At 53.2% G+C, this 21,970-nt stretch overlaps 9 protein-coding genes across 12 annotated transcripts; 3 read left to right on the top strand and 6 right to left on the bottom strand.

Moving 5' to 3' along the window:
• Positions 1–1,044: 1,044 nt before the first annotated feature.
• H257_01323 lies at positions 1,045–4,110 on the bottom strand. 2 transcript variants are annotated; one of them, XM_009824476.1, is made up of 11 exons: positions 3,667–4,110; positions 3,363–3,620; positions 3,097–3,311; positions 2,943–3,023; positions 2,650–2,854; positions 2,454–2,592; positions 2,280–2,389; positions 2,123–2,232; positions 1,953–2,079; positions 1,804–1,902; positions 1,045–1,756 (listed from the first exon to the last, which is right to left on the bottom strand). In XM_009824476.1, the coding sequence occupies exons 1-11, from the start codon at positions 4,040–4,042 to the stop codon at positions 1,266–1,268; spliced, it is 2,211 nt and encodes a 736-aa protein (XP_009822778.1). In that variant the 5' UTR covers positions 4,043–4,110; the 3' UTR covers positions 1,045–1,265. The 2 variants fall into 2 exon arrangements, with proteins under 2 accessions (XP_009822778.1, XP_009822779.1); XM_009824477.1 differs by lacking the exon at positions 3,667–4,110 and having other exon boundaries at positions 3,363–3,644.
• On the bottom strand, positions 4,050–6,190 carry H257_01321 (hypothetical protein). The gene is made up of 9 exons (XM_009824474.1): positions 5,162–6,190; positions 5,049–5,087; positions 4,937–4,996; positions 4,768–4,881; positions 4,685–4,711; positions 4,560–4,631; positions 4,473–4,479; positions 4,377–4,397; positions 4,050–4,309 (listed from the first exon to the last, which is right to left on the bottom strand). The coding sequence occupies exons 1-9, from the start codon at positions 5,423–5,425 to the stop codon at positions 4,158–4,160; spliced, it is 756 nt and encodes a 251-aa protein (XP_009822776.1). The 5' UTR covers positions 5,426–6,190; the 3' UTR covers positions 4,050–4,157.
• On the top strand, positions 5,449–6,177 carry H257_01322 (hypothetical protein). Its single transcript, XM_009824475.1, has one exon. The coding sequence runs from the start codon at positions 5,687–5,689 to the stop codon at positions 5,993–5,995; it is 309 nt and encodes a 102-aa protein (XP_009822777.1). The 5' UTR covers positions 5,449–5,686; the 3' UTR covers positions 5,996–6,177.
• A 158-nt stretch (positions 6,191–6,348) lies between the features above and the next one.
• On the bottom strand, positions 6,349–8,076 carry H257_01320 (hypothetical protein). 3 transcript variants are annotated; one of them, XM_009824471.1, is made up of 8 exons: positions 7,965–8,076; positions 7,495–7,911; positions 7,359–7,447; positions 7,114–7,306; positions 6,957–7,055; positions 6,816–6,899; positions 6,699–6,764; positions 6,349–6,652 (listed from the first exon to the last, which is right to left on the bottom strand). In XM_009824471.1, exons 1-8 carry the CDS (start codon positions 8,007–8,009, stop codon positions 6,554–6,556), a joined length of 1,092 nt encoding a protein of 363 aa, XP_009822773.1. In that variant the 5' UTR covers positions 8,010–8,076; the 3' UTR covers positions 6,349–6,553. The 3 variants fall into 3 exon arrangements, with proteins under 3 accessions (XP_009822773.1, XP_009822774.1, XP_009822775.1); XM_009824472.1 differs by having other exon boundaries at positions 7,501–7,911; XM_009824473.1 differs by having other exon boundaries at positions 6,699–6,899.
• Positions 8,077–8,934: 858 nt separating this feature from the next.
• H257_01319 (hypothetical protein) lies at positions 8,935–11,796 on the top strand. The gene is made up of 6 exons (XM_009824470.1): positions 8,935–9,169; positions 9,221–9,263; positions 9,313–9,478; positions 9,543–9,784; positions 9,847–10,888; positions 11,067–11,796. The coding sequence occupies exons 1-6, from the start codon at positions 9,000–9,002 to the stop codon at positions 11,744–11,746; spliced, it is 2,343 nt and encodes a 780-aa protein (XP_009822772.1). The 5' UTR covers positions 8,935–8,999; the 3' UTR covers positions 11,747–11,796.
• Positions 11,797–12,064: 268 nt separating this feature from the next.
• Positions 12,065–14,657, bottom strand: H257_01318 (hypothetical protein). Its single transcript, XM_009824469.1, has 5 exons — positions 13,883–14,657; positions 13,674–13,836; positions 13,196–13,349; positions 12,936–13,146; positions 12,065–12,883 (listed from the first exon to the last, which is right to left on the bottom strand). The coding sequence occupies exons 1-5, from the start codon at positions 14,633–14,635 to the stop codon at positions 12,092–12,094; spliced, it is 2,073 nt and encodes a 690-aa protein (XP_009822771.1). The 5' UTR covers positions 14,636–14,657; the 3' UTR covers positions 12,065–12,091.
• A 298-nt stretch (positions 14,658–14,955) lies between these two features.
• H257_01317 (hypothetical protein) lies at positions 14,956–18,109 on the bottom strand (the record flags this gene model as incomplete). Its single annotated transcript, XM_009824468.1, has 7 exons — positions 14,956–15,092; positions 15,144–15,269; positions 15,319–15,886; positions 15,943–16,045; positions 16,097–16,259; positions 16,326–16,634; positions 17,864–18,109. 7 exons carry the CDS (start codon positions 18,107–18,109, stop codon positions 14,988–14,990), a joined length of 1,620 nt encoding a protein of 539 aa, XP_009822770.1. The 3' UTR covers positions 14,956–14,987.
• A 480-nt stretch (positions 18,110–18,589) lies between these two features.
• H257_01316 (TKL protein kinase) lies at positions 18,590–21,943 on the top strand. Its single transcript, XM_009824467.1, has 8 exons — positions 18,590–19,015; positions 19,072–19,155; positions 19,219–19,278; positions 19,344–19,406; positions 19,464–19,532; positions 19,578–19,738; positions 19,798–20,835; positions 20,887–21,943. The coding sequence occupies exons 1-8, from the start codon at positions 18,681–18,683 to the stop codon at positions 21,111–21,113; spliced, it is 2,037 nt and encodes a 678-aa protein (XP_009822769.1). The 5' UTR covers positions 18,590–18,680; the 3' UTR covers positions 21,114–21,943.
• H257_01315 (hypothetical protein) lies at positions 20,836–21,948 on the bottom strand. Its single transcript, XM_009824466.1, has one exon. It carries the CDS (start codon positions 21,818–21,820, stop codon positions 21,143–21,145), a length of 678 nt encoding a protein of 225 aa, XP_009822768.1. The 5' UTR covers positions 21,821–21,948; the 3' UTR covers positions 20,836–21,142.
• Positions 21,949–21,970: the final 22 nt, after the last annotated feature.

Here is a 21,970-nt window from a genome sequence, read left to right as displayed (position 1 = left end):
TCCAATACTACGTACAGTGGTTGCCGGTAAAACCCGGCCAGTGCAACTTTTGCCCATGACTTGAAAATACTATGTTCAGTGGTATGGCGCACAATCAAAATATAATGAAAATCACTTCGTGCAACTCCGTGAAGACGACATGTATTGGCTAAAACTAAAGTCAGTGAGTCCGGATAATGCGCGTCGCACGCGTCGCAAAACCGGATAACGCGCATATTCGAGTGTCCGCAACAATCTCACACAATACATGACCATCAAATTGTTATGAATTAAATCTCAAGTACTGATGGGATCGCTTTATCAAAGGCTTTCACAATCGTGTCTGTCGAAATACGATCCCAGACCTTAATCGTCCGTTTCACTGTGGCCAAACGCTTCTCTTGTGCCGTCAAGATGTCGCCGTTGCGTTCGTCGTCTTCTAGCAACCACGCTGTCTTCAGCATGGCCTTCAAAGGACCCATCACGCCGACATCAAGCGGCTGACACCGGCTGGTCGAGTTGGGTGGCAGTGGCTCCAGAACACTGAACATCGTCTCGCGCTGGCCATTTGTGTATCGCGTCTGTTTTCCCTTGGTTGTGCTCATTTGGAAATGCGTGCTGGACTTGCTGACAGATTTGAAAAGCGTCATTTGTAGATTTGAATCGAGCCAATTAGAGGCAAGCGACTTTGTGATTGGTTATCGAATATTCCCATGAAGTTATCCAATCAAAACACAGAATCATACATCCCTACTTTTGGTTATTTATTTAAATTTTGGAGAGTTGTCCTGGCCGGGTTTTACCAGCAACCACTGTAGTACTATGTAACGTTACCGTATTCCGATGGGTGATGCCACTGTCAGTTCAGCCTTTCAAAGAATGAAGCACTTTTTTGCCTATCATGTTTCTATCATCATGGCTGCATTGTCATAACGTCATCGCATGCAATGGATCCGTGCGCACCAATTCCACCAACGACGTTGTGTGAGGAGTCGACCTGTGCGCTTGGTACTAACGTTACTACATAGTAGTAAGCTACACGAGTACGAAACGTTGTTCACGAGTGGACTGTGGAGCTTTGCTCACGTGATTATGTAGCTATGTCAGCTGCATGCTCAACTCCTCGATAACGTCATGCACAGCCAACCAACAAAGATTTGTCAAGTGACATCACGTGTTCTTCTGTACGTTGGTTGTTTCCAAGTCGGGTCTTATCCTTCCATGACGACGACAACAAGTACAAACTGTCGCAATCACGTCACCACCACACACAACTCCTGGACATGTCAGTTGTCCTTGTACGTGCTCATTCGAATGGGGTGGCCGTCCACGACGAGCGAGTACGTGTAATACTGCACAGCTGACGAGAAGAACGCGGCGCCGCCTTCCAGGACGATGGACACTTGAAACGTGTGCCCGGCCGCCGCGACCTCGATCGTGTCGCCCGAGTCCCACAGCAATCTGGACTGGGCCATCACATTGCCGTTGCAGAACACGGCGCGAAAGCCGCCGTGGAGTCCGTGCTGCAACTCGACCACTACGACCGATTTGTCTGGGAACGACACGTGCCACCACAGTTGCTTCCACGGAAACGTGAGGAGGATGGCGTTGGCAGGGTGCTTGATCTCTTCCAGCACCACGGGGATCACCGCCGTCTCGGTGGCCACATATCCGTGCCGCACAAGCGGAATCGAGTCCACGCCTAGCGACGAGCTGCTCAGGGTGTTGCGGTCGGCAAACAGTTCGTTTTGAGCGGTGGTTTCAACCGCCAAGATGTCTACCATTGGTTGAGCTGTTTGATCCGTACGGATATATGGAGCACACCTCGATTCCCGCCTTCGTCAGGCACTTTAAACCACGACCGGTTCGGATACCCCACCGCCACCCAACTCGGGGGGTTTATGCACAGTTGGTACATGGATTCTACAATTGCATCAACCGTTGAGAGCGAGTATTTTGCAGCATCGTTGAACCTGAGATCCGCTCCACAGTGACCTTGCTCGCACTCGGCCTGTCGAGCGCCACCCATCCCTTGTCCTTGACCGCAGCGTACACTACATCCGACTCTGGCAAACTGAACTGCAGCGCCCCGCAAAACACCTACACCCCTAGTATTACTAGTAGGACATACTACCAGTACTACCGTGTGTTCATCCAAGTGTTTGAGCACGGCACTGCTTGGTTCGGGCGACACGAGCACGCGGAGCTTGGCCCTTGCTCGATAAAAGAACTTGCCGTGCTGTTTTGCCGGTTCTAAACAAGCCCGATACAGGAAGTAGAACTAGTAATACTACTAGTACCTTTGGTCAACGTGTCGAGAATGCAGTCGCCGGCCAACGTGGTTTCGTAGATCCAGCCAGGTTCGTGGGCCAATTTCACATATGTCATGGTCGACTCGGGCGGAGTGTACCTGGCATGAGGTAGAGTGGTCGGTCATGCATGGTCACTGAACTGATGACTACTAGGTAGTGTACCGTAAACTGCTTTCGACGATCGAATGGACTTGTTTGGGAAAACTCCCCTGCAACCGCGGTCCGTCCACGTCGGGCGCGGCGAGCACCGGCACGGTCAACTTGACTTTGTAAAACTTTGGGTTTTCGACCGTCGTCGCGTCTACAACGTGACGTCACCCCTACTACTAGTAGTACTAGTACTAGTACTAGAACGCACCGCCTTCAATCGGGTCAACGAGCTTGTCGAGGCCGTCGCGACTCGTCTCAGACACCCATCCTGGGGCATGGCGTAATTTGAGAAATACCCACGTGTTTGAGCAACTTGCTCCCGTCGGCACTTGAATTTGAAGCCGTTCGCGGCACTCGACGAGGTTGGCTCGCGTGCCAATCACAGGACTCTCAAACGTCGGACCACTATACACCTACAGTATGCAAAAGGCCACCACCAGGCGGTCCTCCGTGTCATACATATAGCCTCATTCCTATCTTTAGGTAGCATGCAGCTTGTACGTTAATGGAAGTGTGCAGCACGCGGTAGAAGGCGCGTGAAATATCGCGTTGGATCTGACTGCGCAGCGGTGCCAACACGACCTACACTCGAAAGAGTAAACAACATTCACGACTCAAAAGGGCAAGTTGCCCTTGTTGTGGGAGTCCGTCGTACTTGGCCATCCATGGTGGACTCAAACACCCATCCCCGTTCATGCTGGAGCTTGACATACGTAATGGGCGAACTCTGCGGCGTAAAGCGCTGCGACCCTTCCACGATCGTGTTGATGTGGAACCCTTTACCCACCCGAGGACTCATGATGTCTGGGAACTCGCGGATGCCCACCGCAATGTGCACGCAGTAGAAGAAGTGGCCCCGCTCCAATACACCTACGAACGACCCAACAACTCATGTTTTGAGACAAGAGAGAGGGATCGTACCGGATTTGCCGGCTATGACCGCGACGGTGCTGGACGGCTCGACCAACGGGTGGCTGGGTGTCGGCGAGGGGGTGAATGACGTCGTTCGTTCGAGCAGCTTGCGACCGCTCGGGAGCTGGATGCTCAGCCACCCCATGGGATGCACCTCCACGAACGAGGTCGAGCTCCGTGGGAATGTGACGATGCGCGACACTTCGACGACGTCGCACGGCTCCTTTGTTTCCACGGGTAGCAGCTTGGGCGCAAATGCATCGGGACCTAATGCACGCTTTCGTATGACAAATACAACGAACGGTTGACGCACCGCTCTTGAGCTGTAGCGGCACCAGCGCTCGAAACAAGAAGAGCGAATTTGGCGGCGGTAGTTCTTCGGTCCAATCGGTTTCGGGCAAGAGCTCCATGTTCATGGTACCGTCTGATGACGTTTCCAGAGGCACCCAGCCTTCTGCATACGCGAGCTTGAGGTACGTGATGTCATCCGCCTTGTCGGTCGGAGGCTGCCGACGTGCAGCTTTTGACGGAGACACCGGCATGGACAACGCCCGATGGCCTTCGTCGACGACTTCGACGACTTCGCCTGGTAGTTTCTTTGCATGATCTATCCATTGGCCTGGCTTTGGCACGCTGGCTATGCGCACTTCAGTCGTCACGATGTAAAACTTGCGACTCGACCGCCCCATGTCCGTCGTCACACGGCCGCTTTATTCTCAAATTAGTACGTACTTTATCCGCTATCCGGATAAGCGCGGCAAACGTCCGGAGGCTTTAAGTGCGCATCGAACATCAAGACACCTTTTAACATTCAAAGAGGGCAATGGACACTAGATGTGAGTGGATGCGCTCCGCTAGCTCCAACGCCGTTTCGCTCGACGACTTTGTCTTGATCTCGGTGTTGCATCTGTACTCGAGCAATGTCTCGGCGGCCCGCACTTGATCTGTCAACGCCGCTATATGGTCATCGCCACATCATCAAAGAACACACTACACGGAGGCGGTGGTGTGTACAGTAAGTACCATAATGCAATGCTGTCATGCCTGTCAACCAAGGCACAACGTCAGAACTATCGTCCTCAAACGAATGGAAGCATCACATCTGCTAGCGTATTGTACCTTCGTTCTACGCACACACAAGAGTGTTTGACAATCAGTGAGGTGGTGCTACATTGTCGTGACTGGTTTCTGCGCTTGTGTACGTACATCGCGGTCGTCAATGTCGGCTCCGTTGTCCAAGAGTAGCCGCACAATGCTGGGGTACCCTTCGCCCGCCGCCTACACCGCCCATCCCCATGAATCTCCATCGTGCTTCATTCCTGTCCTTTTACCAGCATCAACGGCGTTGTGCCTATTTTCTACCACGTGCCCTCCATGAGGTGCCGCTTCCATATGACAAGTCATCAACACGTACATCTCGTCGATTCACAGTCACGTACGGAGTAGGCGCGTACTTGAGCAACAAGGCCACGATGTGCTTGCGTTTGCCCATGACAGCGTAATGGATCGGCGTCCACCGCATGTCCATCTGCACACTCGATATACATCAGTCGTGCAATGTATCATCCGAAGGGAGTCATTACGTCCGGCTCGTCCACGGAGCAGTCTTCCTTGATCAAGGCCAACACGGCGCCGTTTGCGCCCTATTCAGATCATCGTGGTCGTGGCTCCATATTCAAGATGTATTAATCGAACCTCATGGCAAGCAAAATGCAACCCATTCCGCCCGTTTTCCTACACCATGCCATGAATTCGGTCGAAGCTATATGGCATGCCGCCGTATATGATTGCCAAGACGGCGGACATACATCTCGAGCATTGGGATCCTGCAATCCTCTATGGACGTCTTGCACCATCTGCACAGCGTCGTCATGGCTGGCTTTGACATGGAAGCGAATGGTTTTGCGATAAGTGACCAGCTTATCCGAGAGGTTATCGCCTTCGAGCTGCCGCAGCACTGGCGCCGCCTTGCCTAGTTTGCGCTGCTGGGCGCGCGAAAGTTGAAAGAACAACTTTGGTTTTGCTTTACTCGGTTCCACGGACGAAGGGTCGGCCATGGATGGGGTCGCCATGGGCGCGGTTGTGGCAGTTACAGTGGCGTTACAACAAGGATAATTTAAATTAAAAGCACAGATCGGAATGGATAAGGACCAGTCTACGGACGGCGAAGTTCGTCCACCGCCTTTCGTTTCGACGGCGCCGACGACTTCTTCTTGGCTAAAGGTGCGGGTGTGTCATGGGATGATCGCGTTGTTCGTCCAGAAGAAACTGGGAGACGTTTGGAAGATTTTGCCTTGGCCTTTGGTCGCCCGCCATTCGGAGAGACGCAGAGGATGCCCATGGCACAACTTAATCCCGTGTTGGCAATGGCAAAATGCGATGAAAATGCAGTTGAAATCATAGGAGGCGTGAGGACGAGGTCGTCGTCTTCGTCGTCCAGGGAGCTAGACAATGGCTGGTTGTCCACCGGAGAAATGTACGTGACGTTGTCGTACGAGGCAGCACTGAGGTGGGACATGTCCTCCATGGTCGACACCGCACGAAAGACAGCGTTGTCGACATGTGGGAAGCAAGAGGTCGACATAGCGGAGCTGTCTATGATGGGTAGACTGTTGACCGCTCCTCCCCATTCCGCTTCGTAGGACGCCATCCGAGCGTCGTACAGGGCCGATTTGACAATTCCGAACTTGAGCCAGTTCTGTTCGAACTCCATGGCTTCAGGAATGAGCTCAGCCGGAACGTGTACGCCGCACTTGGGGGTCCACGTGCGACAGTTGAGTGTCGATGATGCGATGATAGTGTGCATGGTCAAGGCAAATGAAAAATGCAGTGTGGGGATGAATCCGATATCTTTGCAATGATACGATTGGTGCAAATCGATTGGGAGAGTCACACTACCCGCCAATCCAAACCCACGATCGATGCAAAAATTTGATAAGCAAACCTGTCGTTTTATGTGTGACACCACAACATCCGCTTGGCAAAATACGTTCAATCAGACGAAAACACGTTAAATCTGTTGAATAGAACGTTAAATCAGCCGCGAACGAGTTGATTGCTCAACGTTGTTAGCATTTTCTAGCAATACCCGCCGATGATTGGTCGTTGCACAAGAAAGGCAGCGTGGACACCTCGACGATGTGACAGCTCAAAGGCAAAGCGACACACCTGCAGTCGACTGAATTGCGAAGGATTCCTTTCTACCCACGCGCCACACCCATGACAGCAGTGGCAGTGGTCGGCTTCATCTGGCGAGGCAGCGTGCGCCGCCACGTCACGGGAGACAGCCCTCGTTGATTCTAGATATCGTTAGTTCGTGCAACCCCCCAAGACTCATATGCTTACAGTTGACGACAACATCCGCTTCCCCACAATGCTACCATCCGCTGCTCGTTGCGATCTCAGCAAGATCTACCAGTGACAAATGTTTAGCTACTTTGACCATATATGTACTACTAGTACCTGTTGTGTCTTAAACAAGGATGCTTCTTCCGACATAGCTGCCAACGCCTCCTCAGATTGACCACCAAGCGCTGCTTTCCATGACTAACGTGTCCATACCAAGTCCAGTTAGGTGTTCGTTACGCAAACATTCAAACGTACATTCACTTGAGATTGAAATTGCTGTTTGCCCTTCAACGGTGGAGGGGACAGTCGCGTGTGTGCATTCGACTGTGCGGGGTTGCTGCAACCCATTCGTTTCTATCGTATAAAATACATCATAGCAAACTTGGCAAAGTATGTTCATGTCTAGGAATACCACTGCCACCCGTGGTGCCTCTGAGACAGCCGCAGTACAATCCACTTGTCGTGGGTTGTCCCATGCCGAAACATTGAGGCAATGCGCGTCAAACGTGCGTTGTCTCTCGTCGTTCTTGGCTTCGTTTGTATCATTGGCATTTGCACACGATGCTACGAGCGGCCCGCTCTCCGTCAAGTACTGAGCCACGAATCTACAACAAACCCGCTCGAATGATCAACGATTGTACAGACCATTTTGTGTACTCTTTGGGCCACGGAGGTCGAGCTGACGGTTGGCGTTTCATAGCGACGTCGGTGTCGCACACAACCAGTCGCTCCGCCAAGTGGAGGGTCTACTTAGCATGAGATTCATCAAAGCATGGATCATGTTGGTTCGTACACACACTTTGTCCCCGCTGGCGCCCTCGCGCACGTGGCGCAGCTGGTCTCTGGAGTTTCCGAGGTCGATGTTACTGTTGGGCTTCGCGTGCCGCAGTCCATGGTACAGCGTGGTGCTTTGGCAAATGTCGTGCTCGAGGATGCCTCGCATACTGTCGTATCGTTTGCAGGTGCCTGGGTTGCGCAGCGTGGGTCTCCGACTGTGAGAAAGGTCTCTGGGTTGGCCAGTGCCAATCTTGGACGTGATAGTTTCAAAGTCGACTTGTTTGTTGGGAGAAGTTGGGGTCAAACTGCATCGAGGACGGCACGATTGCTTCCACACGGGCATAGCCGTCTTGGGAGGGCCTTGACGAGGATGCAAGATCAGGAATCCTTCGCTGCGACGGCCATCGACAGCAAGCCGTGGCTTTGACGATTGCTGCAAACTTGTGTTTTGGATCCTTGTACAAGAGGTTGCGATATCAAACATACCTCTGGCACGCGGACATTCCACGCCTTCAGCAAGCTGTACTCCATGCGGTGTAAACTGTAGCAGCGACGTCTTCTTGGTTCAACGGTCCAACCCTCAATTTGCGAGCATTGGGAATCAATGGAGATATCCTATTGGCTGTGGTTGAATCTTGAACAGTCGCCAATTTTTGAAACCGTCAAATTCAAATGCACCGGTCAAATAGCAATCGATTGAGTTGCCCATGAATGTATTATTCATAGCATACAGCATTTATTGGATGGACAGGGGGAACTGACTAGTGTACGGCGGGCCAATCGTTGACCATGCCAGCCTGTTGATGTCGAAATTTCAGGACTTTCTACGCACAACAGGTCGGTGTATAATCGGCTTCGGCAGACGCTACATCAGCCGCCAATGCAAGGCCTCGCATTACTGCTTGGTCGTGAGCACTTTGAAGGAATTCCTTGAAGCGACATACACTTGCATCCGATAACATGCACTCGTCCATGCTGCGATTCCATATCCATTCCAGGCATTGTGAACTAATTCGGTGTAGATAGAGGCAAGAACATCTTGCATCCCCCGTCACGAGTGCTGCGTGGTCGATTCTTCTTCATGCCCATCAACGAATGATGTGGCCGTTGCAGACTTTTCTCGCGGCCTGCGGATGGCGTGAGGACGTGACGTTCATTCGACCGGAGACTTTGCCGAAAATGCAATTCCTGTGGAATCCTTGTATTCAACGCGATGTCACACTTTGAGGGCTACAAGTCGCACCATGCGTCGCGTTGGTTTGTTGGCGATGCAAAACAACGTTATTTCATACATACAAGAAATGGCTTGACGAATGGTACATATTGAAACACTCCTAGGCAACGCGAAAACTCAAATGGTAACCTGTTGCCAAATTGAATGCCTTCCATGTTCGTTCCAGGTCGGTGGTGGGAACGAAACGGTCGCTTGTAACCGACCCAAAAACCTTGTAGCATTCGGGGGTTTCAACCAAACGTCGTCGTCAGGTTGGCGGCCGTGCATGCCTGGGTACTTTGGCGGAGATGCTTTCAGAACCGCGGCGGGTATCGGCCCAGCAGTTGTATAAAGTTCACCCAGGTGGTGCAGAGACCATCGACGATGCAGACAGCGACATGCGAAACGACTTCATCGCCGACAACAAGGAATTCATTCAAGAGGAGACGGTCAATGCTGCGCAAGCCATCTCGAAATGGTACACAGTACTCTTGCTACGTTGTCATTGCTTACGGATTGCCTTTGTCAGGTGGCGCATTCGAAAACTGCACAACCGCATCAAGAGCAAATGGGTACGTGGTCCTACTGTCGCAATTGTTTTCACCGACAAACGATGTGCAGACGCCAGAGCACTTGCGCAAGCTAAGGGAACAGCAACGACAAGTGCGCATCCAACTCCGGATCCGCGAAATCGCCCTCTACATCGTGTACCTGCTCTTTCTCAACGACTACGTGCTGGGCCCGTATACCGACTCGAGCCTGTATTACTTTAACGCCAACCTCAAACGTACTCCACTGCTCGCATGTGTCTATTCCGTGTCTAGATATTGAAAGGCCATGGCCACTTGTAGGATTATTTATGACGGCGTCCGTAAAAGAAACTCAATTCAACGCCATTTCTACGATCCCACAAGTGCATCGGTGGTTACAAGGACCGTTCTTTGACGCGCTGTACTCGGAAAAGGACCCCGTGACAGGCGACTACACGATTCTGCAATATGGCCAAGTCGTGGGAGGGATCAGCATCGGGCAGCTTCGGGTGCTGCCTCAAGAGTGCACGTCCAAGCTTCCCCCCCAAGCGGGAAATGAAAAGGTAAGCTCCCCACCACCACTCCTCTCTCGTACTAATAGGTCCACGTTGATGTACATTTGTAGCTGTACTGGTGTTACGGGACCAAGTCTGGCCACTTCGACGAGTCGGTCGAAAGCAAATTGCCGTTTGGGACGGGCAATGGGTCTAACTTTCAATGGAACTCCATTTCAGAGGACTCGAACATTTCCGACACCCGACGCGCGTTCTTCACAAGTTACACAGGTGCCACGGCGGCCGTGTATCCCGCGCCGGCGTTCCGCGTCGTCCTGCCGCACTCCAACGCGGACGAGACCAAGGCGCTCCTGGCGTCCATCGAGTCCAACGCGTACATGGATGTGCAGACCCGCGCAGTGTTTGTGGACTTGACCATTTTCAACGTCATGCTGAGCTCCGTGCTGGTGCTGCGGTTCGCGTTCGAGGTGCCCCCGTCCGGGGGGGTCGTGCCCACATCGGACAGCGTCGTGGCGCCGTACGCGGACACGTCGTTCAACTTCCTCACGCACTACTCGATGCTGGCGGTGGCGCTGTTCTTCTTGCTGTACTTTTTGCTGCTGCTGCGGGCCACGCGCAAAGAGGGGTGGCCTGTCTATCGACGCCTCGAAACGTGGGTCCAGGTCGCCAATTCGGTCGCATACATCGTCATGTGGCTGCTCCGGGCGTGCGCCGGATTAGATTTCCCCAACATCCACGTGGCCAGCACGTCCCCGAGCAACTTTCGGTCGTACGCGTTCATGTATAACGTCAGTATGCGGCTGGCGGCGGCCGTGTGCTTTTTGAGTTATGTGCGGCTGATTCTGTTTCTGGACGTGCTGCCCCATGTGAACTTGATCGTCAAGACGGTCGTGCTGTCCGTAACTCAAGTGTCGAGCTTCTTGTTTGTGTTTGGACTGCTCGTGTACGCGTATGCGACGTGCTACTGCGTCGTGTTTGGGTCGTCCGTGGAGGTTTTCAGCACCGTGTCCCACAGCTACACGTCGCTGCTGCAGTCCCTCGTCGGTGACTTGGACTACGCCCCCATGCGCGAGGCGAGTCCGGGTATGGCCATGCTGCTCGTTGTCGCGTTCACGCTCGTGGCAGTGTTTGTCCTCGCGCACATTCTCATTGGTACGACCTTGCAAAGCCCCTTCATTTCTACTACAGTGTATGTCGTTGATTCGTTCGTGTGTTCGTTTATGTGCTTGCTTGCTTCCACTTTGATTGGTCATAATAGATTATTCATTCGTCTCGAATGTGTATATTTGCGTGGCCACCCTGGTGGTTGACACTTGTTGCAATGTCGTAGCCATGATAATCGACGCGTACTGGGCGAGCAAAGAGTCGACCCAGTGGGAGCAAGTCAACTTGGTTGTCGAAACGCTCTCGTATGTGTGGAGCATAGGCATGGATCTGGTCCACTACGTCGGTCGCGTGTGCGGCGTGTCGTTCGTCCTCGTCGAAGACTCGTTGGATGCACAGTCCACTGGCCATCACGAAATGCTAGGGCCGTTGCGGCCCCGCCGACTGGATGTCCAAGCGTGCCACGGCCACCGGTTGTCGGCGGTGCAAAAGCTCGTCGTGATGCCCCTCGCAGCCACCCACGCCAAGCTGGAGCAGCTCGGCCATACGCTGTCGCAGAGCCAACTGGTGCGCAGCGGCGTCGACGGCATTCGGCGGGGGACCAACATGGTCGTGGCCAGGTCCAATCAGATCACAGACCGCCTGAACTCGTTCCGCGACGAGCGAGGCGGCAGTCCGTCGAACAATCACCAAAGCGCTAGGCGGTTTCCCAGTGGAAATGGGGGCGGCATGGCCAGCGACGCGCAGATGAAGGTGCTGCAAGGCATGATCATCCAGCTGGCCCATCAAAACACGAAAATCCAGCAAACGCTCGTCATGCTGCAGTCCCAAGTTACGGAGCTGCGCGAAGCGTCCAAAGGCGACGACGACCGACGGCAGGACGATGACCCCACTGGCCCATCGTAGAAAAGCACACACTTATTTAACATTAATCCATGCAACAACCACAACACCACCACCACGTAATCACGTGCATACTGTAATCAGTGCTCAGCGGTTTGGTGGCCAGTTAGGTGGGTTCTCTACATGCCTTGACAAAGTACTTTATATGTGACCACAACTAGCACATCTATAACACACAGCTATAGTGCTAGTTGTACTACGTTCTGTATCCCAACATATACGTACATGTCAAAAGCAATCCAGCGGTGACGGATGGCATCTCGTCCTTCTTTCGTTCTTGACGATATCCCCCCCATGCCCCCCATCCCACCCCCACCCAGGTTGTAGAATACGAAACAAGGAAACCAATTACTTTTTAGACGACTTGAACCCTGCAAACGTGATGGACCGTCGTTTGGCTTTTCGCTTGTCGTCTGTGTCGGTGCTGTCGTCAGGCGCTAGGGCGGCGGAGCTGCTGCTGCCGGTGCCCGACGTAGGGAGGCCGATTTCAAAGTCGTCTTGCGCCGTGCGGAGTGGATTGTTGGGGCGCAGCACCGCCGACGCCAGTCGATTGCTCGACTCTCGGCGGAGGAAGATGCTCAGGTTGCGCTGGGACGGGAACCCCATCAAGAATGTGCCCATGGGCGACATGTCGAGCGAGTTTTCAATCGCCTGGCGGTTCATGCTGTTCATGTCTTCGTTGTCGACGTCATCGTCCACCCCGATCGACGTCGGCGCCGACGACGCGGCTCCCGTGGCATCTTCGTCGCTGCTGTCTTGGCCCAGTCCAGGAACCTCGTCTTCTTCCTCGTCGGCTTCGTCGAGGTCGACTTCGGCAGAAGTCCCCCGACTGCCCGACGCGCCGCCAGGTTTGGCTTCGACCACGACCGCGACCGCGACGACAGGTTCGTCAGAACCTGCGACGCTCTTGACCAATGCCTGCGGGGTGTGCCAGTACGAGCTCAGGTTTCGACTAGCCAGCGTCTTGCGCTTCTTGAGCAGGGGCGGCGGGGACAGGAGCGACCGCTGGGCCAGCAGCGCCACGCCGCCAATCGTTGTCAAGATGCCCAGCACAAACATGCACGCTTGAAACTCGGAAAACGACCGGATCTCTTGAAAGTACACGGCACCGCCCATCACGCCGCTAATGATCCAGTACGCCTACACCCATGTCAAAACCATCATATATATATATAGGTAGATAGATATGTACTTGGTAGATGGGCACCACCGACAGCGCGTCGTAGTTGGCCAACCCGCCGTTGAGAAAGTGCATCTGGGCGACCAAACACCCCCCCATGGCCACGATAATGCAGTACGTTTCCGGGTGGGTGAAGCAGTCGCCACCCGCGAGCAGCGACTTGACCAGCTCCACCGTCGACTTGGCAAACAACACCGACTGGCCGCCCATGAGTCCGCCCAATCTAGTCACACAAATGAAATGTCCATCGTCCATCAACATGGAACCCGTACCCGGCGTACGCGACGAGGCGGACGGTGGACCACACGGACGGGTCGCCAAAGTTGATGATGCGATGGCGGTGTGAAGCCAGGTTCAGGTGCTCGACGCATTTGATCATGGCGTAATGCAGCACAATGAGCACAAACACGATCGCAAAGTACAGCACTACCCCACACAATATAATTAATACCCATCGTTCAACCATCATCTGAAATATATATATATCATATATATTTTAATCATATTCATCTATATATAATATTCAGATATATATATATATAATATTCAGATACATATATATATATATATTTAATATTCAGATACATATATATATATATAATATTCAGATAGATAGATAGATAATATTCAGATATATATAGATATAGATAATTTTCAGACATATATATATATATGTAATATTCAGATATATATATAATATTGATATATATATATTATATCGAATTCAGAAACATATATATATATAATTACAGGTCAGGGGATTGCGGTAGAGGTGTTTGAGGTCGTCCAACGTGTAGGACGGGGAGTTGTGGTTGGCAAACACGACGGCCAAGGTAGCGCCAAGGAAGATGATTAACGTGGCCCAAATGTCCTTGCGGGTCAATCGTTCCTTGTTGAAGCATGGCGCGAGCATCTACGACGACGACAAACGTGACGAAGATGCGTTGAGTCGGACGTACCATGTTCCACACCAACGTGAGCGCGGCGAGTGGCGCGAGGAGACTCTGGGGAGCCAGCCCAAACGCAATGAAGTCCAGCAGCGACCCCGCGACGATCAAGCAGAACCCGAGGGTCCACAATGGAAGGCGGAACGGCGACATCGGCTGGGTGCCGGTCTCATGCGCCGTCACTTCGTTCTGCTTGAGCGCTTTCTTCTGGAGGTTGATGCCGATGCTGGAGAGGAACGAAAACACGACCGAGATGGTGAACCCCGCCACCCACGCCCCGCGATTCGGACCGGTATATGTCCACGGAATGCACTTGGAGTCGTCTACGGTGCCGCACACGTTGTTTGTCACGGGCTGAGCCTGCGACGCGAACGACGCCGAGCAGTTGTTCGCGACTTGCAGGGCGCACATGCTGCTGCAGAGAGGCCGCGCTTGGGCGAGTTCGCACGCGGGGAAGGCAAACGTACAAGCTACTTCCCGTAGCGCTTGATGGCACGATGGCGTCGAGTTGTTTGTCGCGGACACTGACGCGGCGTGAAAGAGGGCGTACTGCGATTCGGCCAGGCGATCTTGGAGAGCTACAGTCATGGATCGCTGGAGGCACACGGGGTAGTGGTTGCGGAGGCTGCCGCAGAACCCTAGAGGGGATTCTATGTTGACACAGCTATCGCAGATCACAGGCTCCACCGCCGCCGCCTTTACCGACGACAAACCACCAAGCAGGACCACGAAGATCCATGGCGGCAGCAGCATCACCGTGGGCATGTGCAGTCAAATACCGAGGGATTGTAATTTTTTAGGAACATTATTTGATCCATTCTTTTTTTGACACATTTTTATTCACCATTAGGGTTTCGTAAGGGATGCCTTTGTATTTTACACTTTGGTTTCAGCATTTTATTGGAAGTTAAAAAAAGGTCAATGAAACGCCCACGTATCCGGATACCATTGCCATTCGATTCGAATTATAATATTTGGGTCTAATATTTCAAAGAATCCTTCGGTTTGTAACCTGGATTTCAATTTACAAAATGCGAAAGTAATCCTATGTCCGGATAATGCAATACCTTCCAACAATCCCACGACAGAAGTGGCAAATAATGACATTGACAGTGAGTTAACCAGGAGAAAACATCGACTCGAGGCTAGCATTGTGGTTGTGTTTGGCCACGTCGGAGTGTATCAGGCCTTTCTCGTGATTCTTTAAAGCTTGTTGCGATTGCTACATGATCGTCAGTACCTCAATACGCCCAAGGAGCACAGTAGTACGTACGTTCGCAAAGAAGGTTTGGTGGTAGTGCAGCATTTTTGTGGACGTGGCTTTGATGTGGTTTTCAGCCATGAGCTTGGCTTTGTAGTCTGTCTCGGCTGCGTACGCATTGATGCGATCGATGTGTTCCTATCGGTGCCAGGGGTCAGGTCGCCAGTGGCTTAACGTTCGACTTTACCGTGATAACGTGTCGCTTCGCCTGCCGAGTGGCGTCGCGGTGGTATTGGTCCACGATCTGCGGCATCAATTTGGCTCGTTTGAGACTCTTGGGGGTGTTGCGCATGTCCCCGCCCAGCACGAGCGTCGACACTGTCTGGGGTACGATGCCTGGCGCCAGTTTCGCAGAGTATCGCGTGGGGGACGGCAGATGCGTGCGGAGAGCCGCCTCCAAGTCCTCCACGCAAAACACGTCGTCTGTGGCTTTGTCGACAAGGCGTCTATGGGACCCCAACACTTTGGTGGGTGGTCGGGCGGCGGTCGCAAGCCGTGGCAAGTGCGGGGGATCGGCGGATGATTCTTCTGGGGGAGTTGTAGTCGTCGGAATTTGATGTGGGTCGAGCGTGCCAAGCTTGGTCGTGTTGATGTCGTTCTTACGGTGGTGCTGCCGCCTCCGCCCCACCGCGGTCGGCACTGGTACTTGCGACGCCGCAGCCACCCGCTGCTGCAACCCTGCAATGTACTTGGCTTGGCGGGTCAGCGGGTCCTCAATCTTGTCGTCTTCGGGGTCTCGTGGCACGTCAAATTGCCTATTTGTATATGTCCATACAATGTTCTGCCATGCAATTCTATGGAAAAGTCGTACTTGGCGAACGAGCGATAGTGCACGACACCGTCTTTCGACGACAAGGACGACGCCGTGGGGTCGTGGTGGAGAAGCAGTTCCCGCACTTCGTGCTCTTTCAGCCCTGACATGTCGAGTGTCAAATGCCTGAAGAGCGGAACGTCAGTTGCCGTACCAAAGTTCATTTGCTGCAGCGTGGCCATGAGGTCATCAGTCGTGATGAACCCCGATTGGTTCTTGTCGTGGGCGGACAACGCCGCCGCGATCGTGTTGGCGACCGTGCCGATGCCCGTCGGACTCTTGTACCATGCCTCGAGTTTGTACGTTTTGGTAGAGCGCTACAACCAACATACACGACGTTCCTACAGTAAGCAAGTGGCCAAGCAACCGACGGACCAACGAACCTGATGCAACGTGATGTGGCTAACAAGGTGCTCCTTGGCGTGGGAGGTGCCTGTCGATGGTGGTGGCGTCGGGTGGTGCGATTGTGTGTTGGTGTTTATGACATATGTTGAAGCCACCTCCGAGCTTTGAATGTCGTGTGCAAGGACGACGTCGGCAGGTGGTTTCGTAGGACTTGGCAAGTAGTTCGTGTCGTTGAACCTCCGTGGCATCGTGTTGTTGGGCATCTCAACTTCCTGCCGCCGCTTCACGTTGGCATTGCCTACATACCTCCGCTTCCGTGTGTGCGTCATGGTCACGCCGTCCTTGGTCTGTAGCGCCAACGATAGTGTTTCCACCAAAGCGAGCGTTTCAAGTGTATTTTTAGACACACCACTCAGAGGCCGTTCAGAAACACAAACACAATTGGAGGTGCTTTACACTCACTCCCAACCACGTGGCATTGCTCAGCATAATCATGACAGGTGTACAGTATCGCCCAGGTTGTACTGGTACGACTTGATGATACAGTTCTACCAACATGCAAACGATGGCCCCAGAACGTTCCGCCCTCTATACTCGCCGTTCTTGTAACGCAACACGGCTCAGCCATCAGCAGCTTGCACTTGACATCAGATTCGCTTGTCGCTACCATACTCTAAGTACTACAGTACTGTAGTACTTTTGACACTGAAGTAGAAAGTACTGGAGTACACTGTAGTATGCTGTACTAGCCTGACCTTCAGATTCGCCGTAGTCGCTGTACCATTTATTATTTTAATAGTAAATGGTACAGCGACTACGGCGAATCTGAAGGTCAGGCTGGTCAGTACACTATTAATACGTATTAATAGTATTATTAATACTTCCCTTTATCTGGGTATTTACGAAACAAACTACGAAACACACCTACTACTAGTAGTACTAGAGTATCATGTGGTGAAATTATGCAAGTGCCAGACCAAGCTGAGCTTGAGACTTACTCCGAGTACGACGTTGCTACGGTGGAAGACCACGTACAGCCTGCCAACAATCCGGTACACCCAGCAGCAATCACAGGCACGCTTCGCTCATACTATCACTGGCGTTGCAGATTGACTGAAGCAGTTTGGTGTTGGCACGACTCGAGACAATCAACTAATCTAACTGCATCAACTTCGATGTTGGTGACCCCAGGGATACGTCACTTACAGTAGCTCCAATCGAATATAGTGTTAAATGCACTTCCCTACTGTACAGCTACAATGTAACTTCATAATCATGATGTTTGTACTGCCAAGACATCGACCGCCATGTAAATGAGGCACTGCATGCCGCGCACCTCGAGTGGCGCCATAACTTAATAATATTGTTGTTGTGCTAACAGGTCAAATATTGTTGTTGTCATAAGAGGTCCCAGTGCACGCGGAGGTGATGTCCTTAGTCTTGAACACCGACTTTGTGAACAATGCCGCAAAGTAACTCTCCATCTAACGAGTGTACTGCCTTGCGACTGCCGTTATTCTAACTAGAGCAAAACAGTTGTGCATCACGTTGACTTTCCAGTAACTAGTTATTGTACGGAGTGTGACGAGCCCGCCGGGATACACAGCATCGGGTCCAGCATACAGTCATGTTGCTGGGTCTCGAAGGTCCGCGCAGTGTCAAGGACGACCGTCTGTCCTGGCAGGAGTTCCCGCACATTTCCTCGCGTCGCGGACTTGCGCAGCACCAGATCTGCCTGGCGCTGCACCGCTTTGGTCAGCGAGAACGGCGCCAACGTCAAGTTGGCGAGACCGACCACGCGATTCGGGACCACTTGGCCCATCTTGAAGTGCTAGTCGAGCATTTCCATGAACGAAAACCAACGTACCGCCGCTGTTATGCTGGTTGTACCACCACTCTATGCTGGTGGAGGAGGTACGTGTAGCAGCGTCTGTGCTGTGATATCTGTCCACAGTAAATTACGTAGTACTACTAATAGTATGCATGTTTCGTGATTGTTTCGTAAATCACCATATATCTAAGATACAAGCAATCGCATACAAATTTCAAGATAGCAGGAATTAGATACAAGTGATTTACGAAACAAAAACGTTTCGTGATTGCTAGTAGTCTGGTGTATTTTGTTTCGTGTTTGTTTCGTAAATCGTGTATACTTACTATTATTAATAATATAAGTACCCTAGTCCTGGCGAAGCGAGGATGCTCCGATGCCATTGGCTACCTGACCAAAAAAGAACCGAAGATTCCACCAATTAATTGTAGAATCAGGGATTTTCATGAGCTGGTATGTTGGAAGTTCGCAGGGTGGTTGGTTACTCACCAAACAAGGTGGTCGTCACGATCTTGCTCTTTCATCTGTTGTCGAAGCAGCCCGCACTTCTGTCCGTTCCCTCATGGCGCCTTCCACATTACTGGCTGTCGTGCTGTGCCTGGTCGTATTCGTAGGAATCGTCATGGCACAGGACACATGGACCACCGACTGCGACAGCGTTTGTGGGTCTGCCTGGTCAGGGAGTTGCGTTGTCGTCAACACCAGCACCAATGTCGTTGAATCCCCAGACAGGGTGGCGTTGGCCCGAACTTTCCACTGCTTACCTTCGACAGGAAGTTTGATTGCCTCGCTCACCATTAGTTCAAATCACCATGCATCGTCCATCGATGCCGGCAGTCCGGTGTACGGCATCCGACACATCGGCGTGGACTGGACAAAGCTCAACGTCACCACGCTGTACGAACATGACTGACTGCATGGACACACCACCATAACGTATAGTGCATGTGTAGAATTCTGCGCGGCGTCGGTGACACCGTCGTCCCCATGGACATCACGTTCAACTCGGCGGATCCATTGCTCGGCCTTTCACATGTGTACGTACAGTACTTCCATCAACCATGCAACGTTCGTTCGTCATAATGTTCATGTGTGTGTAGGTCCATAAGCCACCTGGACGGCCTTGACCTGCCTCCTCTACCCGCGACCCTTCGATCCCTGTACCAGACTCGTCTACATGCAGCAACAATCAATAGCTCTCACCTCCTCCAATTGTCCATCGTAGGCAAGTCTCTGGCTGCCAGCTCACAGAAGTCCCTCCACACTTACCACCCCAGCTCACATCCTTGTAAGTATACTCCTCGCCATTCAGGTACGCCTTCTCTCAACTGTGCAATTACTCTAGAGACCTCAGCAACAACTTGCTCACGTCCATCTCCCCTCGTATATATGCCCTCAAGTCCCTCACACATCTGTAAGTCGATACAGTCGTGGCGTCCACTCAATCATGCCTGCGTAGTGACCTGTCGCATAACCCCCTTCCGCCGCTATCATCCCATGACCTAGCCTTTGTGTCGACCCTCGAGTCCTTCCACGTGGACTCTGTAGTATCGCCCCCCCCACCGTCCATCGTCCTCACCCCCTCCCTCTTGGCTGCCGACCCCGCTTCCCTTTCCAGTAGTACGTGAAATCCAACGATAACGGTGTCGCATGCACTGACCCCCTGCCATCGCATGTAGCTTCGTCGTCAAGTCTCACGTTGGTGCTTGTGGGCATCGGCGTCGGGCTCGTGCTGCTCATCATGGTGTTCCTGTACGTCCTTCGGCGCCGCCACTTCTGCGATCGGCAGCAGCGCCACGAAAACAACAACCCCCTCTCCAGCATGGACCAGATCTACCACACCGCGTTCACGAGCACCAAGGACCCTGCCCCCTCGATCGTCAAGCCCCCGTCGTCGTCATCGGTGGACTCTATCTTCCACGCCACGGTCACAGCGGACGTCGAGCTCGGTCGGATGCGCCTGCCGGTCGACTCGCTCGTGACCACCCGTCGGCTTGCCCACTCCCGCACCCACCTGTACGTGATCTACCTTGGCCAGTGCGACGACACCGCCGTCGTGCTCAAGCAAGTGTCGGCCACGACATCCGCCGACAACATGGACACGGCGGCGCTCCACCTTATGGACGAGATGCGGCTGTTGGGCCGCCTCCGCCATCCCCATGTGGTCACGTTGATTGGGGTTTCGTGGGACGACTTGCACGCACCCGTGGCCGCGACGGCCACTGGCGTCATGGAGTACATGAACCAAGGCGACTTGCGCTCCCTTCTGGATGCTGCGCCGCTCACGTGGACCGACGCCAAGTTTGGCATGGCGCTGCACATCGCCCGCGCCTGCCTGTACCTGCACTCGCATCACCCAGTGCTCATCCATCGCGACCTCCGCGCGCAAAACGTCCTGGTTCACCGCCGCCCCCTAGACGACTTGGACGATTCATTATCGTCCTCTACATTGCCAAATTCGGAAGACCTGGACGAGGTAAATGGGGAGACGAGGCGAACGAGTGGCGGTGGGTTTTTGTGTAAACTGACCAACTTCACGTCCGCGCGCGTGCGGTCGTACGTGGACACGATGACGTCGGGCGTTGGCAGTGCCAAGTGGGTGGCACCTGAAGTGCTCCGGGGGGACGACTACTCGGAGCGCGTCGACATGTATTCGTTCGGGGTCGTGCTGTGTGAACTCGACACGCACGCGTTGCCGTTTGCCGACCACGCCACGGGTACGTCCGAGAGTTGCTGCGTTAGTTGCTCTACAATGTGTTTCTACTTAGACTCTACAAGGGAAGACCAGCGGTCGCTCGTCCAAGACATCATGACAGGCAAGGCGCTTCCTCGGTTCTCCCCCACGTGCCCGCTGCCGATTCTGCAACTTGCAAAGCAATGCCTGCAACTCGATCCGGCGAATCGACCCACGGCGCGCGCGGTCGTGGATACGCTCGAGAAGCTCGTGATGGAACATGCCTGGGGCGGGCGCAACGGCGATGGCATTTACGTGTGAGAGAACCAAAGACGTGATATGTAAATGATTTATTGCGCTTCAAACACAAACACGTCGTCCATTTCAAAGTTGGCGGGATCGTCTTCATCATTGTCGGACTCGTCGTCTTCGTCGTGCTCGTCCAGGCAGAGCCGGTCAAGGCTCAGGCGGTTGTCCGTGAGCGACGATAGGCGCTCTTGCCGCAAGGACTCGATGGATCGCATCACTGCAAGGGATGGGGATTTGGACAGGTCGTCTGCGGTCGTGAGGGGGTGCGGGGTCTTGGTTGTGGCACGGCGCGGCATGTGCAGAAACCCGACCTGGGCAGGACACGAGCTCGCAAACTGCACGACTGTTTCACGTCTGGATGACAACGATGTAGATTCGGAAGGAAGATTGAGTTCTGATGGAGGAGGGGGGAGATGCAATGGCGGCATGGGATGCGCCGCCAAAAACGACGAGCTTGGATCAGGGAGGGATCCAATCAACGGGGTGCGTGGAGCAGCCATTCGAGGTTTGGACGACGATAACGCAAGGTGCGGCGGAAGAGACATCAAATGACGTGGAGCAGGACACGAATGAGCTAGCGTGGTTGTGTGGATATTGGCAGTGGTAGCAGTGGAAGTAGACCCTGTAGATGAAGGCGGGTGGATTGCAATGGCACGACTTGCTTCTTTCGGAACATGCACCGCGATGATGGTCGACGGCGACAGAGTGCTACTGCTCATTGTGTGATGATGGCAGTTCTATGAGGAGGAGGCTACGACAGCAGGGAGGTCAAAAGTCGCCGCAGAAGGGAGGGCGCGCTTGGGCTTCTGGTGCTGTTGCGCCTTCTCTTGGTAGGACGACACAGTCGGTTTTGAATATCTCGTGTCTGA

The sequence above is a fragment of the Aphanomyces astaci genome, assembly GCF_000520075.1.
Source record: "Aphanomyces astaci strain APO3 unplaced genomic scaffold supercont1.2, whole genome shotgun sequence".
NCBI lineage: Eukaryota > Oomycota > Saprolegniomycetes > Saprolegniales > Verrucalvaceae > Aphanomyces > Aphanomyces astaci.
The sequence above is the reverse complement of the archived record's forward strand: the minus strand, read 5'-3'. Positions and strand labels throughout refer to the sequence as shown.